The sequence below is a fragment of the Sinocyclocheilus grahami genome, unplaced genomic scaffold (genome assembly GCF_001515645.1).
Source record: "Sinocyclocheilus grahami isolate Dianchi unplaced genomic scaffold, SAMN03320097.WGS_v1.1 scaffold1212.1, whole genome shotgun sequence".
NCBI classification, from domain to species: Eukaryota; Metazoa; Chordata; class Actinopteri; order Cypriniformes; family Cyprinidae; genus Sinocyclocheilus; species Sinocyclocheilus grahami.
In genome coordinates, this window is record NW_015506391.1 from 36,243 (window position 1) to 60,911 (window position 24,669).

At 37.0% G+C, this 24,669-nt stretch overlaps 1 protein-coding gene across 2 annotated transcripts in view; it reads right to left on the reverse strand.

Moving 5' to 3' along the window:
• LOC107568090 (Wnt ligand secretion mediator) overlaps positions 1 to 24,669 on the reverse strand; it is a 40,217-nt gene that overhangs the window by 6,657 nt on the left and 8,891 nt on the right. The window contains exons 3-12 of one of the 2 annotated variants that reach the window (XM_016253928.1): positions 23,106 to 23,230; positions 21,148 to 21,309; positions 20,664 to 20,800; positions 13,977 to 14,145; positions 13,687 to 13,784; positions 13,502 to 13,565; positions 13,066 to 13,209; positions 12,479 to 12,562; positions 12,215 to 12,368; positions 5,692 to 5,934 (exon numbers count right to left, since the gene is read on the reverse strand). In XM_016253928.1, coding sequence (XP_016109414.1) covers positions 5,885 to 5,934; positions 12,215 to 12,368; positions 12,479 to 12,562; positions 13,066 to 13,209; positions 13,502 to 13,565; positions 13,687 to 13,784; positions 13,977 to 14,145; positions 20,664 to 20,800; positions 21,148 to 21,309; positions 23,106 to 23,230 — 1,187 coding nt within the window. In that variant the 3' untranslated portion in view covers positions 5,692 to 5,884. Of the gene's footprint in view, positions 1 to 5,691; positions 5,935 to 12,214; positions 12,369 to 12,478; positions 12,563 to 13,065; positions 13,210 to 13,501; positions 13,566 to 13,686; positions 13,785 to 13,976; positions 14,146 to 20,663; positions 20,801 to 21,147; positions 21,310 to 23,105; positions 23,231 to 24,669 lie in introns of those variants that run through there. The other variant, XM_016253927.1, reaches the window with a different exon arrangement.

The following is a 24,669-nucleotide window of genomic DNA, read 5'->3' on the forward strand; positions in this document are numbered from 1 at the left end:
CCGGTGTATTGTAGGTGAGGGGAGTGAATGTACAGCGCTCTCTTCCACCTTCAATACCACGACTGAGGTGCCCTTGAGCAAGGCACCAAACCCCCACTGCTCCCCGGGCGCTGCAGCAAAAAATGGCTGCCCACTGCTCCAGGTGTGTGTTCACTGCTGTGTGTGTGCACTTTGGATGGGATAAATGCAGAGCACTAATTCCGAGTATGGGTCACCATACTTGGCCACATGTCACTTCACTTAATGTATTAGCTAGCAAAGAAGAACTACCACACCATTACATCAAAGTTATCAACGGCAAGTGTTAAATATGCAGTGTTTTACACCACAGTTTGTCAGTGGGAAAATTTAAAGACAGTCGACAAGACAAACAAGTCCGGTGATTTTTGTCTTTTAAACCAGAAAGACGGCTGACAGATGTAACCGACACTCGCGTAACTTTAAGACAAACCCACCCATTCACTATATTACAATAACTTTTAACTTTTTGTTAATCGTTATTTATGATCCGCTTCATCAGTTTCATCTAGCATATCCGTGATGCTAATTAAGTTTACTAAGTTTACAGCCGAAGCCCCGGTAAACAAATCGGCTCTAGGAGCATTTATGATGGCTGTTTTGCTAACGTTATTTACCAGTTCAGACTGATATTTGCGCCTCGTGTTTTTTTATTTGAAACTCATACATGCATATGTTATTTAAATCAATGTTTTCAGAGCAAAGGCAACGAGGAGTGCTTGGATGTCAAAGGCAACAAGATGGCTGCAATACTACGGGCCTAAAATGAAGTAAGTTAAAGCTGCAGTCCGTATGTTTTGCCTCTTTGTCGCCATCTCCGTTTGAATTGCAATTGCAGCTGTGTGCGGAATTATCTTCCTTGCGTGGGTTGTGCGGCGGCACGGCTCCAGCGCAGATGAATCTAATGTTTTGAGGAGTATGTGTGTGGCAGTCAGTCACGCACCGGTGTGGATACTGTCCTTTGCACTGACAGATTCTAGCCTAGGTCTTGGAATATATGACCAAAATAAGCATTTTCACCGGATATTGTCATCTGAACAAGTAAGAAACAAGTCTGCCACGTTTGTTCTGACCAACTGAGGAAAAAAGCATTACAATAAATCACACTACCAATGGTGATTTAATCTAAATGAGCTCATATTACATCAAACCGTGCAAATTATTGTTATTGTTATACTTTATTCTCAAATTGTTAATGTTAACAACATCAGCATTGCGTGACTATGAGTATAGTGTGTATAAGCGAGTAGATTTCAATTTCTGTACAGTCTAATCTCTAATTGTCATACCACTCAAATTTAATATAAAAAAATTATGCTCCCTTCAAACTGGTTGTCTTTAAAATACAAATCTTGTTTAATCCCAGGCTAATCTGTAACCAGAAGCACATTTAAAACTGGAATATAATTTAATTTCGTTCACATGCGTTTCATAAACACATAATCCTTTCTGGATTACAATCCGCCATCAAAATGATACATTTAATTATTCCAGCTGCTGTGAGAGAAGGCTATAAACAGTCCGTCACCTGCAGGATCCTGACATGCGATGTAGCCTAGTAGCCGGGACAACTACATGTTTACAGAAGTGACGTAATGACGCAGCAGCATGCTCGAATTTCCCACGAAAACCTACCCGTACCACTCAAATTAGAAAACATTATTATAAGCTTACCGTTGTGAATCGGGCAAAAGTAAGGCGAACACTGGCTGGTTATGTACCTGCTCAAATACTGATTTCAGATCATTTTTAACCAAAAAAAGTTACGGACTGCAGCTTTAAGTAGAATTCACATTGATTTAATTGATGGGTTTTAATGTTATGCGAGATGTAAACCAATAATTTCTGAAAGGTTTTTTAAGTACATTTTATATATATTAAATATATAATATAAAATATATTTTAAATCTGAACATTGATCAACTCATGCATACACAGCCCAGGCAAATACTGGTTCTTTCACACCACATGAATGACATCATGATATCCAAGGATCAATGATGTTAGTGTGCCGCCATTTTTGATTCAGAAGGTCTCATTCAGACTGGCAGAATGAATAACATTAAATTTCAGTTTGCCTTTGATTCAGAGTCATTATGCTTCAGAAGAATACGAGTGGGTCTTGAAAGTTATAGTTATAGTAGGCTTTCTTAATATGGATTACAAAAAAGGTCTTGGTGTTATATTTCCACTTGCACTTATCTTAAAGTTGCTTTGGGTTTGTATATTAGGTCTGTTAATAGGTCTGTTGATTTATTATTTATATTTAGTAAATTATATTTACTTGGATGTTTTATTAATAAAAATTAAATTCAAGCTCAAGAACATTCATCTGATACATCCCTGAAAGTTTTTCCCAATTAAATCCAGTTGACCAATAGCTCTGGAAGACATGTTGTGAAAATTACAAGTTTTTAAAAAGTACTATAGGGTTTTAAATGGGCACACGCCCTATTGAATAAACACTATTCTGATCCTTCACACCTTTATTTTCATTTATGAAAATTTAAATAGGTCTTTCCACACAAGGGTTAATTTTATGATTTGTTGTGACATACAGTTGCATCTCAATAAATTAGAATGTCATGGAAAAGTTCATTTATTTCAGTAATTCAACTCAAATTGTGAAACTTGTGTATTAAATAAATTCAATGCACACAGACTAACGTAGTTTAAGTCTTTGGTTCTTTTAATTGTGACAATTTTGGCACACATTTAACAAAAATCCACCAATTCACTATCTCATCAATTTAGAATATGGTGACATGCCAATCAGCTAATCAACTCAAAACACCTGCAAAGGTTTCCTGAGCCTTCAAAGTGGTCTCTCAGTTTGGTTCACTAGGCTACACAATCATGGGGAAGACTGCTGATCTGACCGTTGTCCAGAAGACAATCATTGACACCCTTCACAAGGAGGGTAAGCCACAAACATTCATTGCCAAAGAAGCTGTCTGTTCACAGAGTGCTGTATCCAAGCATGTTAACAGAAAGTTGAGTGGAAGGGAAAAGTGTGGAAGAAAAAGATGCACAACCAACCAAGAGAACCGCAGCCTTATGAAGATTGTCAAGTAAAATCAATTCAAGAATTTGAGTGAACTTCACAAGGAATGGACTGATAACACTTTTTTTAATGCATTTAGAAAAAGGAGCCTGACCAGGTGCAGAAGGCAGCAGTCCCCATCATTGCTGTTGAGGAGGAAGAGGAAATATCATGAGGGAAGCCACTGGATGTTTTGATTGTCTTTGAAGACGGAGAGGTGATGTCAACCAAGTCTAGGGTCTGTGCACTGCTGCTGTTTTTGCACTTTATGCCCTTATTTAGACTACACCAACTTCTCAAAGCAGCTTTACAGAAAATGCATGTCTACATTACAATTTAGCCTGATCTGTGAATGCGCTCAGGACAGTTCGGACATTGAACAGTATTTATATAATTTTTTACCTCTGATTTACTGCAGTTTCTTGCACAGACCGATCGTTTCGTGTCTTTACACATCAATGTATCGTCACAAGCCGCAGGGTTTAATTTGGTTTTGTTTGTGTATGTTTTTTGGACTCTCAAAGCCGTGAATCCCATTCACTTACATTATATGACTGACCGACTGCAACGGTTTGAGTTAAAAATCTTCGTTTGTGTTCTACTGTAGAAACAAAGTCACCTACATCTTGGATGCCCTGGGGGTAAGCAGATAAACATCAAATTTTCATTTTTGGGTGCTAACTATCTCTTTAATAATGTGTCTCTGTCTGTCACTGAAGTTATGTATTTATTGTAATGACCTTAAAAAGTGGATTCAGCATTGGGGAAAAATTAGCTAAAAAATAATACATTTATAGTATACTGCTTGTGTGTTTCAAAGACACTCATAATTAATTTGTAATGTACTCGTAATACAAAAACAGTACACTTTAATATCACTAATCAAGCATGTAACTAGGCATATACTGAAAGTGTACTAAGTATACTTGAAGTTGTTCCAATTTAGCACATAAAAGTACACTAAAGACACTTAAAGTTATACTTCAGTATAATTTAATTACAACTAAAATACACTTAGTACAAAAAAAGTTGTTCCAAAATGTTCACTAGGGTAATCTAACATAACAATAAACATCATTCAGGGACAGAAGGTTTCAAGCATGACATCAAGATATTGATGGTTTTCATTAGACCAGCCCAAGTAGGATGCCTGGCCTAGATTAGAGACACCCACTGCCACCAAAGAGGCCCATTTCCCCAAAAGAGGAAAAAAACAAGCACCACCCTTTCCTGGCATCAAGATGTGCTTGTCCTAAAGCAAACTTAACATGAGGAGACGGTGTAACATGGTGCTAAGTGAATGTCCTTACAGTGCTGCAGGTACTAATTTCCTTGTGCTGCATACATGAATCAGCACCGTCTCACTCTTTTGAGAAATCTTTTAAGAAACACTTTCCAAGATTGATTTAGACAGCATCATTTCAAATTTGTGCATTACACATTCATTTCTCATGATTCATGGGAAAAACTGAGCAGTTTTGGGTGTGCCTCAAAATGTAGTCTCCGTTTGTCTGTAAACCAAATAATCCTAATGCTAACAATACAATGCATAGGGGCAACATATTTGCAGCACTCTTTGCCAAACCTCAAATTTGGCCTTCATTAATTTATAAGCTATTGATTAGTGATTGATATAGTTTGATATTTGAATTTGATATAGTTACTACTTGCATGAGGAACCAAACCTTTAATATCTCCCATAGTGCACAGCTGAATAAAACTTGTTTTAACTGTCAGTAACAGGTCATTGTATGTGAACTCATAACTTCTTGTAAAGTATAAATACACTCATATTTGTATGCATTTACAGCTATCTGGCAGACATAAAAATACAGACCTTTAGGGAAAGTGTACCCATTAAGCCTACCAAAAACTAAGTTTAGGAGTTTTTCATAGATATTGATATGATTTATAAGAAAAAATAATTTGTTAAAATGCAATTTCTCTCTCATTTAAAAATGTATTAAAATTAGTTGATATACATGAATAAAGTCAAAAGTCTGGCATGGGCTTAATTGGTACTTTGGCACGATTTAAGCCCGCCTGTGTTCCAAATAAGCCCATATTATGATTTATTCACAAAATATTAAAAAACATTGATTTTAAAGTAGTAAAACATCAATATATTTATTCAGCGGGAAGTATTTTTTTAAAATCCTTTTACTAATGTTTGCTAGCGCTCAAAGAAAGAAAACACCTTGTCACCACCATTTCTAACCCATTCCATTATTTATGGGTATTAAAAAATAAAAAGTCTGTAGTGCCCATCAAGGCCACATTTATTTGATCATAAAAAGCACTGAAAACAATAATAGAGTGAAATTACATTTTAAAATTTATTTTTTATTTTAAAATGTAATTTATTGCTGTGATGGCAAAGATAAATTTTCAGCAGCCATTACCCCAGTCTTCAGTCAGTGTAACATGATACTTCAGAAATCATTCTAATATGCTTATATCAATATCTAATCATTCTAATAATTTTTGCAAAATTACAAATGTCTATACAGTAATTTTTGATCAATTTAATACATCCTTGCTAAATAAAAATATTAATTTCCAAAACTTATATAGAAATAAAAAAATATATACTATCATTTAAAAAGTTATATATTCTTCATAAGATTACAAACATATTCTACCTACTAAACAAAGTCATTATGAACAGATTTTTGGCTCATACATTTACTGAAATTATAATAACAGGAGAGTTTAGGAAGGACCACTGACAATTTAAACAAATTTAAACATTAAAAATGAAAAACATACAGTATGCAAAGCAGAAAACTTTCACTGTGCCCTCATGGTAAAGGTGACATGCCTCTATAATTTTTGGACAGGCGCTGTAGTTTCTCTTTTTTGACATTTTCGCTCTGAAAACAAACAATACACATTAGCAAACATCTATTATATAATGGCACTACACAGAAGGGCTGTCGCGATTCGTCGATTTTATTTGACTATTCGATTTTTTAAAATCCTCGACTTCATTTTGCTCGCGTCGACTAACCGGCAAAATATCGGAAGTGGCACATTTCACGGATGAGAATGTATAAAACACATTTTTAGTCTGTTTTCCAAGGCTGCATGATATAGTAAACCCATTTAAAAATGATAATTAAGCATAATTGTGAATTCACAAACGCTACGATTTAATTAAATAATTATATGCGATGCAGTATATGCGCTTTAATTATTTAAATGCATGTAGGTTAAGTACATGTGTCACACAGCGACTCCGTTCACAGTATTTCCACAGGAACTGTTATCATTTACATGTGTGGAGTGTCTCAAACTCCATCTCTGCATGTTGTTGTGAGTTTGGGTTTATTATAATGTTCATCTGGGAATGCAACATGCGCCATTTAATCAGATTTGTAAGGTAAATCATTTATAAATCTAAGCAAACTCAGAAACTCCGTTTCAAAATAAAAGCTCAAACACTCACTCCGAGTTTCACGTTTTGATGTCCACATATTCTTTTAATTACAGTGGCTGTAGCATTTCTGTCCTAAAGAAATGGGCAAATCTTAAAGATTAAGTGGTCATTTGAATGAAATGGTGCTTAGTTAATATTACACAAGTATTAGATTGCACAGCAATGTGTAAAAATAATCATCAGGCCTTTGGCGCCCTCTGCAGGCCTTTGTTGTAATGTGTAATGTACATTAACTCTATTGTTTATAATATATTATGTATTTTAACAGTTTTGTTCAATACAACCATATGATTTCTTGCTTTTGATACTTTATTTGAACTTATTATTATTGCCTCATTGCTATTATATATGTATTTTAAGTAATTTTAAAGGCTATTGTTCACTTACATATTTTTATTACCACAAACAAATTTATTATAATTATAGGGCACTATGAAATCCGTTTTATTTCCAAATTCAGTTTTTTCCATTTTCATTTTTCTATACACCGTTTTAATGGTTAAAGGGGTCATATGATGTGATTTCAAGTTTTCCTTTCTCTTTGGAGTGTTACAAGCTGATTGTGCATAGATAAGATCTCTGAAGTTGCAAAGACTAAAGTCTCAAAACCAAAGAGATATTCTTTATCAAAGTTAAGACTCTGCCACGCCCCCCTAAAATGGCTCGTTCTAACACGCCCCCACATATCTACCTCACTGTGGAAATATTTGCATAATGCCGCCCAAATGTGCACGCAAAGAAAGAAGGCGTGGTTTCAGTAACCGCAGTTAAGTGTTGAAGCAGCCATGTCAGGGAGACGCTGTGTGTTTCTAGGCAAAAGCAAAAGCACTTTATTTGGCCTTCCGAAAGTAGATGCATTTAGGAATCTTTAAGATTACTTACAACAGAACAGCAATGCATTTTATGGACGACCGTTTCGTGAACCTAGGAGAGGAGGTAATTCTGACTTTGCTATGACAATCTGGCGCTTCTGAATCGGCTACTGTTTTGTTATTAGTTTGTGGAGTTTTGCACATCGTGTGTGTGTGTGTTTATTTTGAAAGATGAAGCTCGCGATTATGGTAAGGGGCGTTACATTTCCGACGAGTGCTTGCGGTGTTCGGCCAATCACAATGCGCTGGGTGAGCTGGCCAATCAGAGCAGACTGCGCTTGTCAGAAGGAGGGACTTTGTAGAAAACTAAGCGTTTGAGAGAGACGGGGCATAGAGGACCTACAATAATGTACAATATTTGAAAAATAATTTGTTTTTTGAACATTAAAGCATGTCAACATATTCTGTTACACCAAATAATGATCTTTAAAAAAAGCATCATATGACCCCTTTAAATATTAAAAGTATTTTTTTTTTTTTTCAGAAATACTGCACGTTTTTCTCCTAAATAAATTCTGGTAAATAATATTTCTGGTAAATACTCCTTTTAAAAAAAAGTGTTTTTTGATTATAATTTTATTATTAGTAGACTAGAACACGTGGATATGTTGTCATTCTTACACTATAATACTGAACTTTGATTTCAGTGATTTGGACTATGAGATGGACACTTGCTTCTTGCACTTTATGTTGCACTTTACTTTTGGATTTCATTTGGTTTAATGAAATATAGTTTAATAAAATATTCTTAAGTAAAACTGATGATTTTTTTTGTGGGAAATTAATCGTTTAGATTAATCGATAGATTAATCGAAATAAAAAGTCGTTAGTGGCAGCCCTACTACACAGTGTGTAATTTGTAGGCCTATCTAAATATAGTTGTAAATTAAGGTGAAAAAAGACAATGTTTTCCTTTAAAAATGTGAGATATATTTATAAACAGGGTTTAAATTGGGCCGGGGCTGAGCCCCAGTGTCCTGACATTTTATCCTACCCGTCAGATTGTCCTACCAGGGTTTACTGCGCATGCGCACATCAATATTGCGTCCTTTTTCTCATGCTGAACAACAATACCGTATTGGCCCGAATATAAGATGATCCTGATTAGAAGACGACCCCCCCTTTTTCCTTTTTCTTGGAAAAAGGCTTTTTAAAAGCCAAATCTTGTTTTTTCTCAGTAAAACATTTTGTATTCAATTATTTTCATATTGCATATTTTTCCTATTTAAATTTTTTGTTTTGAAACAATCACATTAAAAAAAATATACACTTTAAAAAAAACAAAACAGGTAGCCCATCTGAATTAGGACATTTAGGCTATCCATCTAATAGTAGCCTACCAAAATCTTATTAAGAGTAGAAGTTAAATCTTACTGTAGTCTTCAAATCTGGGTACTGTCTTACGTTTTAAAATCACAAAGGGAGTTTGGTCCCATCAGGCTAATGTGACAGTCACGACTCATGCAGCTGTTTTCTTTGTCTTGTTTTTACTGGCGATCTTTACAACACGCATTACATTACGTATTTCATGACACACTCGTTTTATGCGTATTTGGCGCCACCTATTGTTGTGGGTGTATTATTGACATGTCAAAGTCTAGACCCTGAATATAAGATGACCGCGTTTTTTGAGATGTATTTCCAAGAAAAAAACATTGTCTTATATTCAGGTCAATACGGTATTTAATGTATCTGCATTACTGTAAGGGTAGGTTTAGGGTTGGGGTAGGTGTAGACTTTAATAAAACACAATCTAATAGGTAGAAAAAAATATGTATTGTTGGTTTCCTGTAGCTGTATCCCTTATAGCCACAACCGCGAATATAACACATAATTAAATTAATAAAAAATGGGAGGCACACAGATGTCTGTGCAGAGCTTCCACACACACTCGCCGATGATGATTTTCTACGTCACGCATACCATAGCGGACCCTAGAGGACTCGCGCACGCGGACAACACAGGCTTAAAGAAACTCAGTTTCCTGAGGTAAAAATTCAAAATGGAAAGTTTTTATATTTAAAATACAGTTAGTTAGGCAACATCACACAACGTTTTCACCATTACGACGGTTTATTAGTTCTATAAACAATTCAATAAGCAAATACAATAATATTAGGTCACTTACATTTTAGGCGGAAACAGCGCATCTCATAGCAACCAGCCGATTCGTTGCCGATTGATTCCGTGTTTTGAACGCATCGGTTGAGTCAAAGTTTCATTAGCCCATGCATAAACATCTGATGAATCTGCCGTTTGAACAAATTATTTGAATGAATGATTCAATGACTCACTCCTTAAACGCTCACTACTGGCGTTTTAATTTCGTTGAAAAGTATAATTTCCACCATAATTTCTTGTTTGTATATTCAAAAATATTTAAAATAATCTCATAATATTATTTAATGCAGTTGTATTTTTCCAGTGTAAATGATTTAATTTGATAACGTATAGATAATCACTTTATTATAATTTAATTTATAGATCAAATGTAAGAATTTGAAATGAAAGATTAGTGGGAAAATGCCCTCTATAAAAGGTAAAAAAAAATGCCCTTGGATAAAATATAAATCTGCGTGTTTTTTTATGTCACCGCTGATAGAAAACTGATGAGAATATTGCTTTAGAATAAATCATATTTGCAAAAAAACAAAACACACATACTGTGTGTGTGTGTGTGTGTATGTATATACATAGAAACACCAGTTCATATTTACAACAGAGTATTTGCTGTGTAAAAATATGGGTTGATTTTCTCAATGGTCTGCACAAAAACAGCAGAAGGGTTTACTGAATTTATTATTTAGATTAAAATTTTTAATCGATTGACAGCCCATAATATAATATAGATGTATTTTATCATAGATCTATATACATCTCGTAAATGAATCATTAGCTGTTGAAGCCATTTTGTTGTTGTATAGCACTTTTTTTTAATGTTTCAAAGTGGCTTTATGTGAAAAAAACAAGGACCTGTGAAAAGGACCTTGGGAGAAACTAGCCTAGCTAGGCTCAGTCAGGGGTCACCTATGGCTATAGAGTCTGAACTAAATGTCGATGCTAGTGTAGATTAGGCAAGTTTAGTACAGGTTAAATATTAGTTTGACAAAATAAAATAAACTAAGGATTGTGATCAAACTTTACAATTAATGATTAATTGTTCATTAAAATGTCCCTTCCATTATGAATGGTGAGGTGCCTGTAGCTGGAACAGGGGCTTAGGCAGCGGACGGCCTGACGGGCACAGGCCCGCACACTCTGATGAAAGGCCCCCCCAGTTTATTATACACATATAATATTTGTTAAATAATTTTTGTTTAATCTATTTTAACACAATTAGAGAACTATTATAACATCTCAAATAACTAAAATAAATAAAATGTGTTTTTGCATAATTATTGAGGAGTTTAATTGACAGCAGTGTTAGCCAATTGTTATCCAGGCCATTTCGTGTCGCTCATGTAAATTCATGCGTGTTCTGTTCACCCATTCAGTTGGACTGTAATTTGCAGCTGTGTTAGAAAATGTTAGAAAAACAGCAGCAATGCATAATTCAGTAAAAACTACTTATAAAAACTCGCACTGACGAGGGAGAGAGCCCATCCATCAGCCTGCAAGTAATGGAAAGACTTTCAGTTCCACGCGCGAACCGGTTCATTCTGTGAAGCCGGGAAACACTGCCAGGCCGATTATGAATGTCATTTGAGCTCAGTCAGTGTTTTCAGCCGGTGTTCAAAGTCGTTTGGTGTGCGGTGTCTAAAGAATTTAAGACCAGCTGTTGCCAGTCGTCCTCACTATTCATTTATTTTTTTCTATAATTTTTGTGACTTTCCTAATTTGCAGGCCTATTCATTTAAATAACGAATTAACATTTAAAAACACAAACAGTACATTTCTGAATAAAATAATTTTATACACTTTAGTTATCTAATTTGGCATTTTTAATTAACATAGGCCTGTTACATTCTTCTTAGCCTATTAGGCCTATTAATATTATTAAGTTACTTCTATTATTAAGCTAATATTAGGCTATACAATTAATTTGCCCCACAATAATTTCATAGCTCATCACCGCATAACTGATGCACTGCAGGGATAATAAAGATTAGGCTAGTTTCTCATTGAAAATGTTTTTAAAAAAGGTTTTTCAAAACAGGTTTATTATACAATGAATTATAGGCCTGCAATTAAAAGTATTAACACTGCAATCATCAATGAAAAAGCTTTATTTCAAGCACTGACTTTTTTAAAAAGAAAAAAAAAAACGTGTTTAACACTAAATAGCCTACGTTTCTTTTTTTATTTTTCCCACTAGCCTATGTTCGGGCCACAAGAGAAATATTAAGGGAGCAAATGAAAACATTTAGCTATACAAGCTACCATTATCAGCATATGAAGTAGATTCGTCTCGTCGTCTCTGAGAAAATGTGCCGTTAATGCAGAGTCAAATATCGAAAGCGCCATCAGTTTTTACTTTCACTTTCTAGTGAATCGACTGAGATTAAGAGGTTCACCGCATAACTCCTGCGCAAAGTTTGCACGTTGCTTGTGTGATATCCATTGGCTCGCCTTCCTGGTTTAAAACAAATAATTACAATATTGCGATGTATAACCACCCCCCCCAACCCAACCCAACCCACCGACCCTTGAGTACGCGGTTGGGGGTCACTGATTTGCGCTAAGCCACTGGACTCCGTCCGTTAGTTAGCCTAGTGCCCACTCACTTTTGCCCAGGCCCGCCCAAAAATAAAATTGCATGTCTGCGTAGATGTTTTGCCCTCAGAGTTATAAAGTAGATATTATTCAAGCTGTCAGAATGCAGGTTTACGGTCTAAGTCTCACCGCTTGATTGCTCGTCTCCATAACGCTTGTGAGATGGGGCATAGAGAAACATGAGGGCAAACACATACAGGTTCCACATGCCATAGATTCCAGTGAAGAAGGCACTGTTCACCTGAACCGTGTAGCCACCCCAGTGCCAGTGACCCTCATTCACCTGTTAACACACAATACATACACAACACTGAAAACCATATGAATGAATCAATCTACAATCTACAATGACATATCATGAAGAAACCGATTTAGCTGACAACTAATCTATACCTGGCTAATGATGAAGAAGATGACAGTCATTGCAGCACATGCTAGTGTGACCAACATCAGGAACTTGAAGCGGAAGATGAGGCCCTACATGATAGAAGAAAAAAAAAAAAGTAAGATAATCAAGTTATAAATGGAAACTGGTCAAATTAAACCCATTGAACTTAAAACACAGAACTATTGTTCTTAACTGACATTAAATAAAGCTGAATACAAAATACCGTTCAAAATTTTATACTTTTTTTTTTTTTTTTTTTTTTTTAAGTAATTTATACTTTTAATCAACAAGGACACATTAAATTACTTTGTAAAAATATATTAAAATAGGAAACAGTTATTTTAATTTGTAAATATATTTGACAATGCCTTGGTAAGCATAACGAAACAAAACAAAGAAAAAAAATATATACCAACCACAAATGTTTGAATGGTAGTGTATACATCTAACTATTATTATCACCAGCAGTCCGTTTATGATCATAAACTACCTTTTTTAGCTCATTTCTAAACTTGTTTGTGCAAACTTCTTTTGAGTTTTCAGAAAGCTCATTAGTCATACATATGCTAACATTATCTAGGTTACACATTACCTCATAGTGCAGTCGACGAGCCTTTGTCATAGCAGGTAAGGACGACCTTTTCCCACTGATGTTTCTGAACACTTGGAACACCATGAAGCACAGGAACAGGAAGTAGAGACATGCGCAGATCCCTGCTACAATGATGAAGGCCATCTGCACCAATCTCAGTTAAAGTGATAACTTAACACAAAGCATACGACTACACTATACCACAAAAGTATAGATATCAGCAAAAGCATGATTGAGATATCTTTGTGTGGATCATTATTTACGCTAGAAGCCTTTAGTACATGTTAGGTCTGAACATACAGTATGTGGCACATAAGAAAGATTCACGACTATAATACATGATTGAACAGAGCAGGAATTTGACCATCGGTCGCCATCCTGAAGATCTTCAATTAAGAAACATCTGTACCAACATCCCACACTGTCAAAAGGATACAGCTAACTCTGTCCCAACATCTGATGCCCAGATACTGTAGAAAGGGTTCTTCAGCTGTACTCCTCTATGAAGGAAATAAATAAAATTTATTTTTATTAAGAAGTACTAAGGACTAAAGAACTCGAGTTAGATGGAAACTAAAGTTACTTCATGCCAAGAATGCGGGGAGTTCAACATTGGCTCACCTTTCACACATATCAAAAATGAATAGGCAGAAGGAGCCAAAGACAATGGGTCCAACCTGCTTCCAGTACACAGAAAAATGGTTTCTCTCAGTCTGGTCCTTGAGAGAGAAAAAAAAATGCATTATAGTAATAAAACATGTTACATTTTAAGTATGGCAATCAATTTAGTAACCCTTTTTACTAAAAGTTAGTTTAGTCTAACATAAAACTGCAAAGTAGTTCTGCACCAAACAAACAGTTTCTAAACGCCAGTATTCCATTGTTTGGACAAACAGGAAAGTGGCCCTTACCATGAGATGTTCTCCACAGAAGATGATCCAAAAAGAAAGCAGCATGGCGTAGAAGATGCCCTGACGTATGTCACCAAACAGCAGCATCCAGGTCCAGTTGAAACCCACTGAGAACCATTCAACTGGGATATTGATGAAGGTCATGGAGATTCCCAGAGCAAAGATAATCCTGAAAGAACACAAAGCTTATCATTATCAATATACCAGCAAATCTCGTATATAGAGAAGATAAAACCAAAACATAACAAAAAGTCCAATTTGACTCCATGTTAGCTTTAACTTTTTCTTGTGTTCAACAGCAAGCATGCTACGACATGCAAATTTGGTGAGACTGAGATGGGGTGTAGAATGTGACTTCAAACACATGAATCACATTCCAGCTTGCCCAATCAGGGCAGAAAGAGACTATATTGTGTTGGAATGCCGGGAATGTTTCATGAGTTCAACTCTGGTGAGGGTACGAAGGTGCATTTGTTTGCTGGCAATGTGAACAAAGCAGCTTTTCAGCAACCAAAAAGTAAAATTCCAATATGAAATGACAAGAGAGTCCACAATAAAGAAAAGAAAAATTATTTTAAAACAGTAGTTTAAAACACACGTAACAAGTTCTTAGAAATATAGTCATTGTATTCATGTTGGCTTAATGTGGTTTAATAGCATTTTCAAGAAAAGGTTAAATTAATAGTTTTTAGATGCATTTTCCAGGTACTTTAAGTTTGGGGTCAATGATTTTTTATTTATTTTTTGAAAGAAAGAAATAAATTAATACTCTTTTCAGCAGGGATACATTAAATTGGTCAAAAGTGACATCTAAAACTTTTACATTGTCTCACAAGATTTCCATTTCAAATAAATGCTGCTCTTTTGAACTTTTTATTTAAAGAATCCTGAAACAAAGGTATCAAGGTTTTCACAAAAATATTAAGCAGCACAACAATTTTCAACATAAGAAATGTTTAATGAGCACCAAATCAGCATATTATAATGATTTCTGAAGGATCATGTGATAGCAGAATTTTTTTTTTGCATCTATAACTCCAGCCTTCAGTTTTGTCTGATATTTCCCCATTTTAATTACTACATGCAATGTATTTAAGTCATTGTATGTATGAAGTGCATTTATGTATTAAAAAGTATTCAAAAAAACAAATTCTGGACAAAAATAAAATGAGAATCATGTCATTGGCTCAAGAACTAAAAGAATTAAAGAAAAAGCTCTCTCTTAAACGCACAAGTGCACAAAAAGCTAGCTGTGAAGAGCAAGAATGCAAGATAGCACACATCCATGAAGTCAACTGAAATTAGCTGTTCCCTAGTGACATGTGTAACTCACACACTCAAAGCATCTCTGCCAGTTCCACTGGCATGAAGCAGCATTCTGGCATCTTTCCAATAATAAGAAAGCCAGCGGGAGTCCATGTCACACATTTCTTAGCTCCCTCAGAAATGTAAAAAAGGATTCCAGTTCCCATCTTGACACGCTAGTAAAAAATGCATGCTATGGAAAAGCTTTTACAACATGAAAAAATAATTCTCCTGCCTGCAAGATGCAAAGTGCAACTGCTTGAGAGCTTCCGGTCTTCTGGGACCACTAGTGCAAAGGCAGTGTGTGTGAGAGATGGATGGTTGGTGCATGCAATAAGTAGCAAAGAAGAAAAGAAATGAAAATGTAAAAGAAATGAAATTATGAAAAAGATTTAAATTTTTTCATCAGGAAATACAAAATTTCATTAATATCAGATCTAGGCCATCTGACTGAAAGTGTTATATCAAACACTATTCACAATGCAATATATTTTGTATTGAGAAATTGATTGGTAAATACTTTTCTGTAGCTCAAACTGTTGAGCATGGCATTAGCAACAACAAGATCATGGGTTCGATTCTTAGGGAATGCATGAACAAATTAACTGATAAAATGCACAGCTTAAAGGGGTCATATGATGCTGCTAAAAAGAACATTATTTTGTGTATTTGGTGTAATGAAATGTGTTCATGTGGTTCAAAAAACACATTATTTGCCACATACTGTACATTATTGTTTCTCCTCTATGCCCCGCCTTTCTGAAACGAGTCGATTTTTACAAAGCTCATCGGTCTGACAAGCGAGGTGTGCTCTGATTGGCCAGCTATCCAGTGTGTTGTGATTGGCCGAATACCTCAAGCGTGTGACGGAAATGTTATGCCCCTTACCATATTGTGATGCCCTGTCCGGCCGGAGAGTATCATAAAACCATGTCTGCATTTGTGATCGGAGAAATGACAAACAACAAGTGCTACTCTACACTGCCCAAAAAAACTCACGTTTGAATCGTCAGTGGCAAATTCTTTAAATATAAAAAAACTTACTTACAGTCTGTGAGTCAGAACAGCCGGCATTGTAGTCTACTCTACCAGGATCAGGAAACAGTCATCCGTGTCAAATTGAATATTTGGGTTAAACCGTTCTGGAACAGTGTTGTAAATACAACTTAACCACTGATTTCTAGTCATGTCCTCGTTTGGAAGGCCAAACAAAGTAGTTCCACTTTCACAACGAAAAAGCGTCACACACCGCAGCCTTGAGTGAGCGGAGGCCGGAGGCCTAGAGTATGCGTAGGCCGGCTTGAGTGAGCAGAGGCAGGCGGGCTTGAGAACAGCGCGGCTGGCGGATTCAACAAAGGAGCGTCCGGCGGGCTTGCGGCAACCACATGTGACGACCCCGGGCTGGACTCCGCTTCATCCACGGTGAAAGCCGATCCGGAGATCAACAGCGCGAATTTGATGCATTTCCTCAGCGACCAGCATGGATCAGCTCCAGGCATGATGAAATGTATATCGTCCTCTAGTGGAAGGCCAAACAAAGTAGTTTCGCTTTCACAACGAAACAGCGCCTTCACGACATGGCAGCGGTGGCAACAACAATACTACAGCGAGAATAAAAGTTATGCCTTCTTTCTTTGCGTGAACATTTGGGCAGCGTTATGCAAATCTTCCCACATCGTGACGTAGACATGTGGGGGCGTGTTAGAACGAGCCATTTTAGGTAGGCGTGGCTGACTCTTAACTTTTAAAAAGAGACTTTAGTCTTTGCAACTTCACAGATCTTCTTTATGCACCAACAGCTTGTAACACTCCAAAGAGAAAGGAAAAATTTAAATCGCATCATATGACCCCTTTAAATGCAATTTAGGTTGCTTTGCAGCTTTGCATATACTACATGCTTGAATGTAAAAAATTAAGATAATAAAAACATGTTTCACCATCAAAATTAAAGTGTTTAAGTGTTTAAGTGTGTTCAAGGCAAACATCACTATTACTTACTCCATTCTCAGAAAAAATGTTTCTGTCATTTTTGCAATTATTTGGCATGCAACATTTCTGCGTGCTGCAGACAAAATTAATATCTAATATTGTATTCAGATTTATGATTTTCACCCAAAGACATACACTGTCCCACAGACTATCCCATAGATATCACATAGATATAAACTGAAGGAGGGTCCTGAGCAATATTTAGAGACCAGAATATCACAGAGACTTGAGGAAGGACTTATTTGACTTGGACCAGTAAGCAAGCACCTAGCTATCAACCCAGAACACCCAAGCAACCACACTGCAGTGCTGTAAAAACAACTAATAAACCCTCTTTCTTATAAGCCCTTTTTTTCAACCAAATAGCACCGCCCAAATAGCCAAACCAAATAGCAACCCCCTTGCAAGAAAATGTTATTAAAATAATGTTTCCTATGGTCACAACAGTTTGAGGATCTAAATTATCCTACATTTCTTCATTCTATTGACCAGTGTAGCGTCTGGACCACTCAAACACACAATATATTTTGTTAGCTAGATTTAACAAATACTCTTTAACACCCCAGGGAGCCGAACAGGCCCCTGGTTCCATGGCAACCCTGACACCCGATACATTTACGACCTCCTGGAATTTAGGTGAAGAAAATCGCTTCCTTGCCCATAAGGAAAATCCACAAGGGAAGGACTTTTCTTTGCTAATTAATTAATAGGAAAACCTTTCTTTGAATGAACACACATGATCCTTCAGGTCATTGGGTATATTATTGTCATCGTGTATTTTGTCTTTGAAATTGTATACTGTGATGCAGGTTTATAATCGAAACACACTCCTGTCAGCGTACATATATATAACCTTACCATGTTTAGTATCTATGAATTCGTATTCGGATGATCTAATTGAGAGTGTATATTGTATGTTTACACCTACGCAACATATTAGTGACAAACAACAAGTGCTACTCTACACTGCCCAAAAAAACTCACGTTTGAATCGTCAGTGGCAAATTCTTTAAATATAAAAAAACTTACTTACAGTCTGTGAGTCAGAACAGCCGGCATTGTAGTCTACTCTACCAGGATCAGGAAACAGTCATCCGTGTCAAATTGAATATTTGGGTTAAACCGTTCTGGAACAGTGTTGTAAATACAACTTAACCACTGATTTCTAGTCATGTCCTCGTTTGGAAGGCCAAACAAAGTAGTTCCACTTTCACAACGAAAAAGCGTCACACACCGCAGCCTTGAGTGAGCGGAGGCCGGCGGCCTAGAGTATGCGTAGGCCGGTTGCGGCAACCACATGTGACGACCCCGGGCTGGACTCCGCTTCATCCACGGTGAAAGCCGATCCGGAGATCAACAGCGCGAATTTGATGCATTTCCTCAGCGACCAGCATGGATCAGCTCCAGGCATGATGAAATGTATATCGTCCTCTAGTGGAAGGCCAAACAAAGTAGTTTCGCTTTCACAACGAAACAGCGCCTTCACGACATGGCAGCGGTGGCAACAACAATACTACAGCGAGAATAAAAGTTATGCCTTCTTTCTTTGCGTGAACATTTGGGCAGCGTTATGCAAATCTTCCCACATCGTGATGTAGACATGTGGGGGCGTGTTAGAACGAGCCATTTTAGGTAGGCGTGGCTGACTCTTAACTTTTAAAAAGAGACTTTAGTCTTTGCAACTTCACAGATCTTCTTTATGCACCAACAGCTTGTAACACTCCAAAGAGAAAGGAAAAATTTAAATCGCATCATATGACCCCTTTAAATGCAATTTAGGTTGCTTTGCATAAGGGAGTCTACTACATGCTTGAATGTAAAAAATTAAGATAATAAAAACATGTTTCACCATCAAAATTAAAGTGTTTAAGTCAATTTCCGTGTTCAAGGCAAACATCACTATTACTTACTCCATTCTCAGAAAAAATGTTTCTGTCATTTTTGCAATTATTTGGCATGCAACATTTCTGCGTGCTGCAGACAAAATTAATATCTAATATTGTATTCAGATTTATGATTTTCACCCAAAGACATACACTGTCCCACAGACTATCCCATAGATATCACATAGATATAAACTGAAGGAGGGTCCTGAGCAATATTTAGAGACCAGAATATCACAGAGACTTGAGGAAGGACTTATTTGACTTGGACCAGTAAGCAAGCACCTAGCTATCAACCCAGAACACCCAAGCAACCACACTGCAGTGCTGTAAAAACAACTAATAAACCCTCTTTCTTATAAGCCCTTTTTTTCAACCAAATAGCACCGCCCAAATAGCCAAACCAAATAGCAACCCCCTTGCAAGAAAATGTTATTAAAATAATGTTTCCTATGGTCACAACAGTTTGAGGATCTAAATTATCCTACATTTCTTCATTCTATTGACCAGTGTAGCGTCTGGACCACTCAAACACACAATATATTTTGTTAGCTAGATTTAACAAATACTCTTTAACACCCCAGGGAGCCGAACAGGCCCCTGGTTCCATGGCAACCCTGACACCCGATACATTTACGACCTCCTGGAATTTAGGTGAAGAAAATCGCTTCCTTGCCCATAAGGAAAATCCACAAGGGAAGGACTTTTCTTTGCTAATTAATTAATAGGAAAACCTTTCTTTGAATGAACACACATCCAGTAAACCAATTACACCAGAAACAAATGATTACATTGGGCTACATTCACACTGTCAGTTGGAATGACAATTGGATTTACATACAGGTGTGATTCTCAAAATGTCCTATTCACACAACAGCTTACAACAGAGGCTCTGTATAAACGTGCAACTGAAGTCAAGCCCGTATTCTACTGGCGACTATTATCTGTAATCATAGCAACAGTGACTAAAGCAAATGTTAAAATATGGCGATGTCCAAAACTGCAAATTCTTATCACATTTGACACAACAAAAGTTCAACTGAGGCTCAATTTAATTAACCAACGGCAGATTTATAGCTCAGCAAAGAGCGGAGCATTTGAGACGCGCACAGACCACAAAACTGACAGGAGTAGCTCTGGTGGAGGATAGTGACTGGATCTAAAATTTCAGATGACACAGCTCATATCTGCTTTTTTGAAAGTTAAAATACATAAACCGAAACATGCAAATCTGCAACATACTAGAAGTGACAGACAACTAGTTGTCTAATATGGTTCCGTTCACACAGCAGGGCTTCACCTAAAAATACAGTTCTTAGTCCTGAAAGTTTACTGATGCGAGTTTGGTTATAGAATACAGTTGACAATCCCATAAATAACTAAACTGTGTCTGAACGTAACTGTATTAACGACTCAAATACAGGACTGGCAACCATTTTCTGCTGCTTCGTGAATGTGGCCTTGATCTAGTAGACAAGTTAAGGAAGTGACAGAAGCATAATAGTCTTACTTTTCCAGCAGAACAGGTGGCCTAGTCATCTGTGTGATTCTTCTCCAGTACCAGATCATGATAATGAGGACACTGGGAGTAAGGAACGTCTTCATGGCAAACCAAACCTTGGTGAAGCCACCATTTTGATGAATGCTCTGGAAAGTTACATTGAGAGGGGCATTACAGTGACATCACAAGAAACACATAAAGAGCACTTAACTGATGGGTATGGTTGTTTGCTGAGAGCCAAATAAGAGGAGTAAGCCAAACAAAAGTGAAGATTAAGAGGTGATGTAATCCAGATATCTTCAGTCCACTGACATTTGTATAACCATTGCCCTGTCCAGAAGTGTGTGCCAATTATAACAAGTCGAGACTAGGCCAAAATCCTCCCATGCAAACAAAGCTCAAACAAAACAGCTTGCATAACTGAGTAAACATAAATCCTATGACTGTATTTATCAAAGTCACAGCACATATTCTGTATTGTCTGAAGACTCACCACCAGACGGATGTCTTTGATTTCTCCAATCCCAATGTTGACTTTTTTGCGTTCATTGACAGGTAGTCGGATGTTCAGAAGATAGTACTTATGGGCCACACTGCCAACCTCCATAAAGGGTAACAGGTCACATTCATAGTAGCGCCCCTCGTTCTCATAAGTCTGACAATAAAAAGAGTTTCATTCAACATTTTCAAAGAAAACAACCCTGCTCCTGGGGACCCACTGTCCTGCAAAGATTATTTCCAACCTGCTTCAGCACACCCGCTTGTGTTTTTTCAAGTAGGGTTGGAGCTTAACTCTGCAGGACAGTGGGTCCCCGGGAGCAGGGTTGAAGACCTCTAGAATACTGAGTAGGGCTGAACGGTTAATTGCATTTGTGATAATATCGCGATATGAAAAAACTCGATTTTTCAATCGCAGAGGCTGTGATTACACGGTCACGTGACACGCGAGAGTAAAGAGGTGTGTTCGACTTGAAGATCAGATCCGTGTATGACATCAAAGTACGGCGAGCGAGAGAAAGCATAAGGTTTCTTATAAAACCTTAAAGGTTTCTTATAGCTCTCACAGTACTTTGATGACACACACCCATCGGTCTAAGCAACGCTGCTTCAAGTCGAGCGTGGGCCATCAGCAGAAAAAGAAAAGAAATAAAACAGTAAACAGCCAAAGGACGTAACTTAGAATGGGAGATGGACCGGTTTGTGAAAGCGAAGAGAAAAGCCATAGATTAAGTCGCAAAGACCCAGGCAGGTGCTGGTCATTTAAAAGCTAAATGCAGAAAATATAACGAGGCATATCTTGCTCTCGGCTTCACTCACCGTGTCTATACCGGATGCCGCAATAGCTCTACACTGACAAAGCGACCGTTGCAAATCATTTTAACTTTGTGTCAGTACGTCATAAATAGAACAAGGCATCAGTTTAATGTTGGGTTTTGTCTTGCCACGCCGCATCCAGTGTCCACCGCGTCACTGAGGATAATGGTTCTACTGTATTTTGCCGCTCGCGTCCAGTGTAGACACGGTGTTTAATGTCGTTGGCGAGGAGGAAAGCCTGTGTGTGTCCTATGCCTTAGCGGACAGCAAGAAACCAACAAAAAATAAATAAATAACAGAGAGAGAATAATAATAATAATAAATAAAGTTATTCTCTCTATGCAATTTTTCCAATGTTTCAAGTGATTCAGGTGTTTTTTTCCCTGTAGGTTTTTTTTTATTAAAAAAACACACATTTTTCATAATGTTTAGTGAAATTATTTGGTAGTCTGAGGTGGGATGGGGATTTTTGTATAGGTTTAAAGGGGGGCGCGACCAAAATAGTTTGAGAACCACTGGTCTAAAAAGTTAACAGACAGTGTTTAAAAAGTGCAGTGCACATGTTTACATATGTTTATTACAGTGACTTTGAATTACCTAAAGTAGTGTGGTAAAGCAACAGGTTTGTTTTATATTTCTGCAATCTACTTTAGTTTGTGTCATTTGTTACTGACTTTCATATTAATGTTTACACCAGGCAAATCAAATCAGTCAATATACTGTGATTGTAGTTGTTAAATAAAAATGTCATTCATATCAATTCATGCATCACCTAATTTCATCGTAACATATAGGCCTGGCCTACAGAAAAGAACATTTGTTTAATATATCTAATAGTGTGTTGGTCATACTATTCAATGATTTATAGATTGTCTTTGTTGAATAATACAGAACATAAAGAGCTTTAAAAAAAATGGCATATTAAAATTGCAATCGCAATATTGGTAAAAAAAAATAATAATTTGCAATTAGATTATTTTCCAAAATCGTTCAGCCCTAATACTGAGCTATTTAATGTACAATGCACTCATTCCCAATATCGTGTTTAGGCATACTGGGGGTCTCTACCCTACCTTGTAAAATGGCCTTAGGGTATTTTTGGATTTGTTATGGGTCAGAAGTAACCAGTGTGTTTACCATGGTTGCAGTGAAATTGCAGCTCAGTTTGCGATGCTCTGTTGAATGGGCCATCTCAGTCCACTCACTCAGGGTGCTGTCTCTGTAGGCCAGACCAACATCCATGGTGACCAAAGATCCATCTTCTACACGCCAACAAAGAACACACATATTTCAGTCTGATACATCAGAAAGATAATGCACAATAACCAGTAACATTTGCTGCATTATAATAACTGCTATTTTCTTATCTTAACTGCTTATCTTCTTTTAAACCTTCGTAAATTACCTTATGAATCCTGATTGCCGATTTTGTTCTGATCTTTTTTTTTTTAACAAGCAATTAGGTCAATTCAGATTCCTATTTTTTTCTTTAAGCATGAGGTAATAAAGAATGAAAAAGTACATAAACAAGATGTTTTTGCTCCATTACAGGCTGAACTGGCCTTACAAAAACGCTTTAGCCATTTGGACTTCATCACGATCCAAAAAAAGATGCCAGCTACATGTAGCATGAGAAGTTATTTTTTATGGAGCTGTATAACAGGGTCATGTGGTGTGATACTCCTGAGCTTTGGGAAAGCAGGATGTAGCTGGGAAAGGGGCCGATGGTTTAGATCACACTGCACAGTCTTGTGAGTTCCACTTCACTTCTCTAAAGAGATCCTTGTTGTGTTATGAAACAAGCTGGAGAGCACTAAAGAGAATTCCTGCAGATGGAGAGCTGAGCTTTATGGGGGGGAGGGGCAGGAGGAACAGAGAGGGAGAGAGCGGCAGACATTATTAGCCCAATCCTCTCTCCTCCACTGTGTCTGCAGTGGCCCCCACCTACGAGCGCCTGTGCCAATGCGCTTTGAATGTCAGCTTAGCACACACAAACATTCCGCCCGGGCGCAGCGCACATCACCCCGGCGACTAAGCCATTTCAACAGCTGTGTTATTGCTGGAGACTGGCCAAACTGTGCTGCTTGGGCCAGAGAGACGAGGAAGAGAGAACCAACGGCACTCCACTGAAAATGAAGCGGAGGGGCTGGTGATCCTGGTGATGGTCATATGATTCATTAGAATAGCCTGAACTTTCAGCAAAGTAAAAACGCAGGTATACAGGGATTCTATACACGTCTTGTGAGCAGAATTACACTGCATACATTACACACAAAAAGGTGATTTTTTTTCTCTTTTGCTTTTCAAAAGGAAAAGGTCATAAAAATAAGCACAAATGAGCATAAATTAAAATTAATCTAATCCAGCTGATTCAATTATAAAACATAATTACTTTATATTATAAATGTATATTATTATAGAATATAACAATGGCTTTATCCGCAATCCAAATTTGCATTATATTTCCGTTTAGCTAGCTTAAAGGGTTAGTTCACCCAAAAATGAAAATTAGCCCATAAATTACTCACCCTCAAGTCATCCTAGGTGTATATGACTTTCTTCTTTCAAACGAATTCAGTCGGAGTTATATTAAAAATGGTCTTTGATCTTTCAAGCTGTTTCATGGCAGTCAGCGGGTGTTGCATGCATCCGTCCAAAAGAACTTAAATAAAATGCACCCATCCATAAAACATTTTTTTTT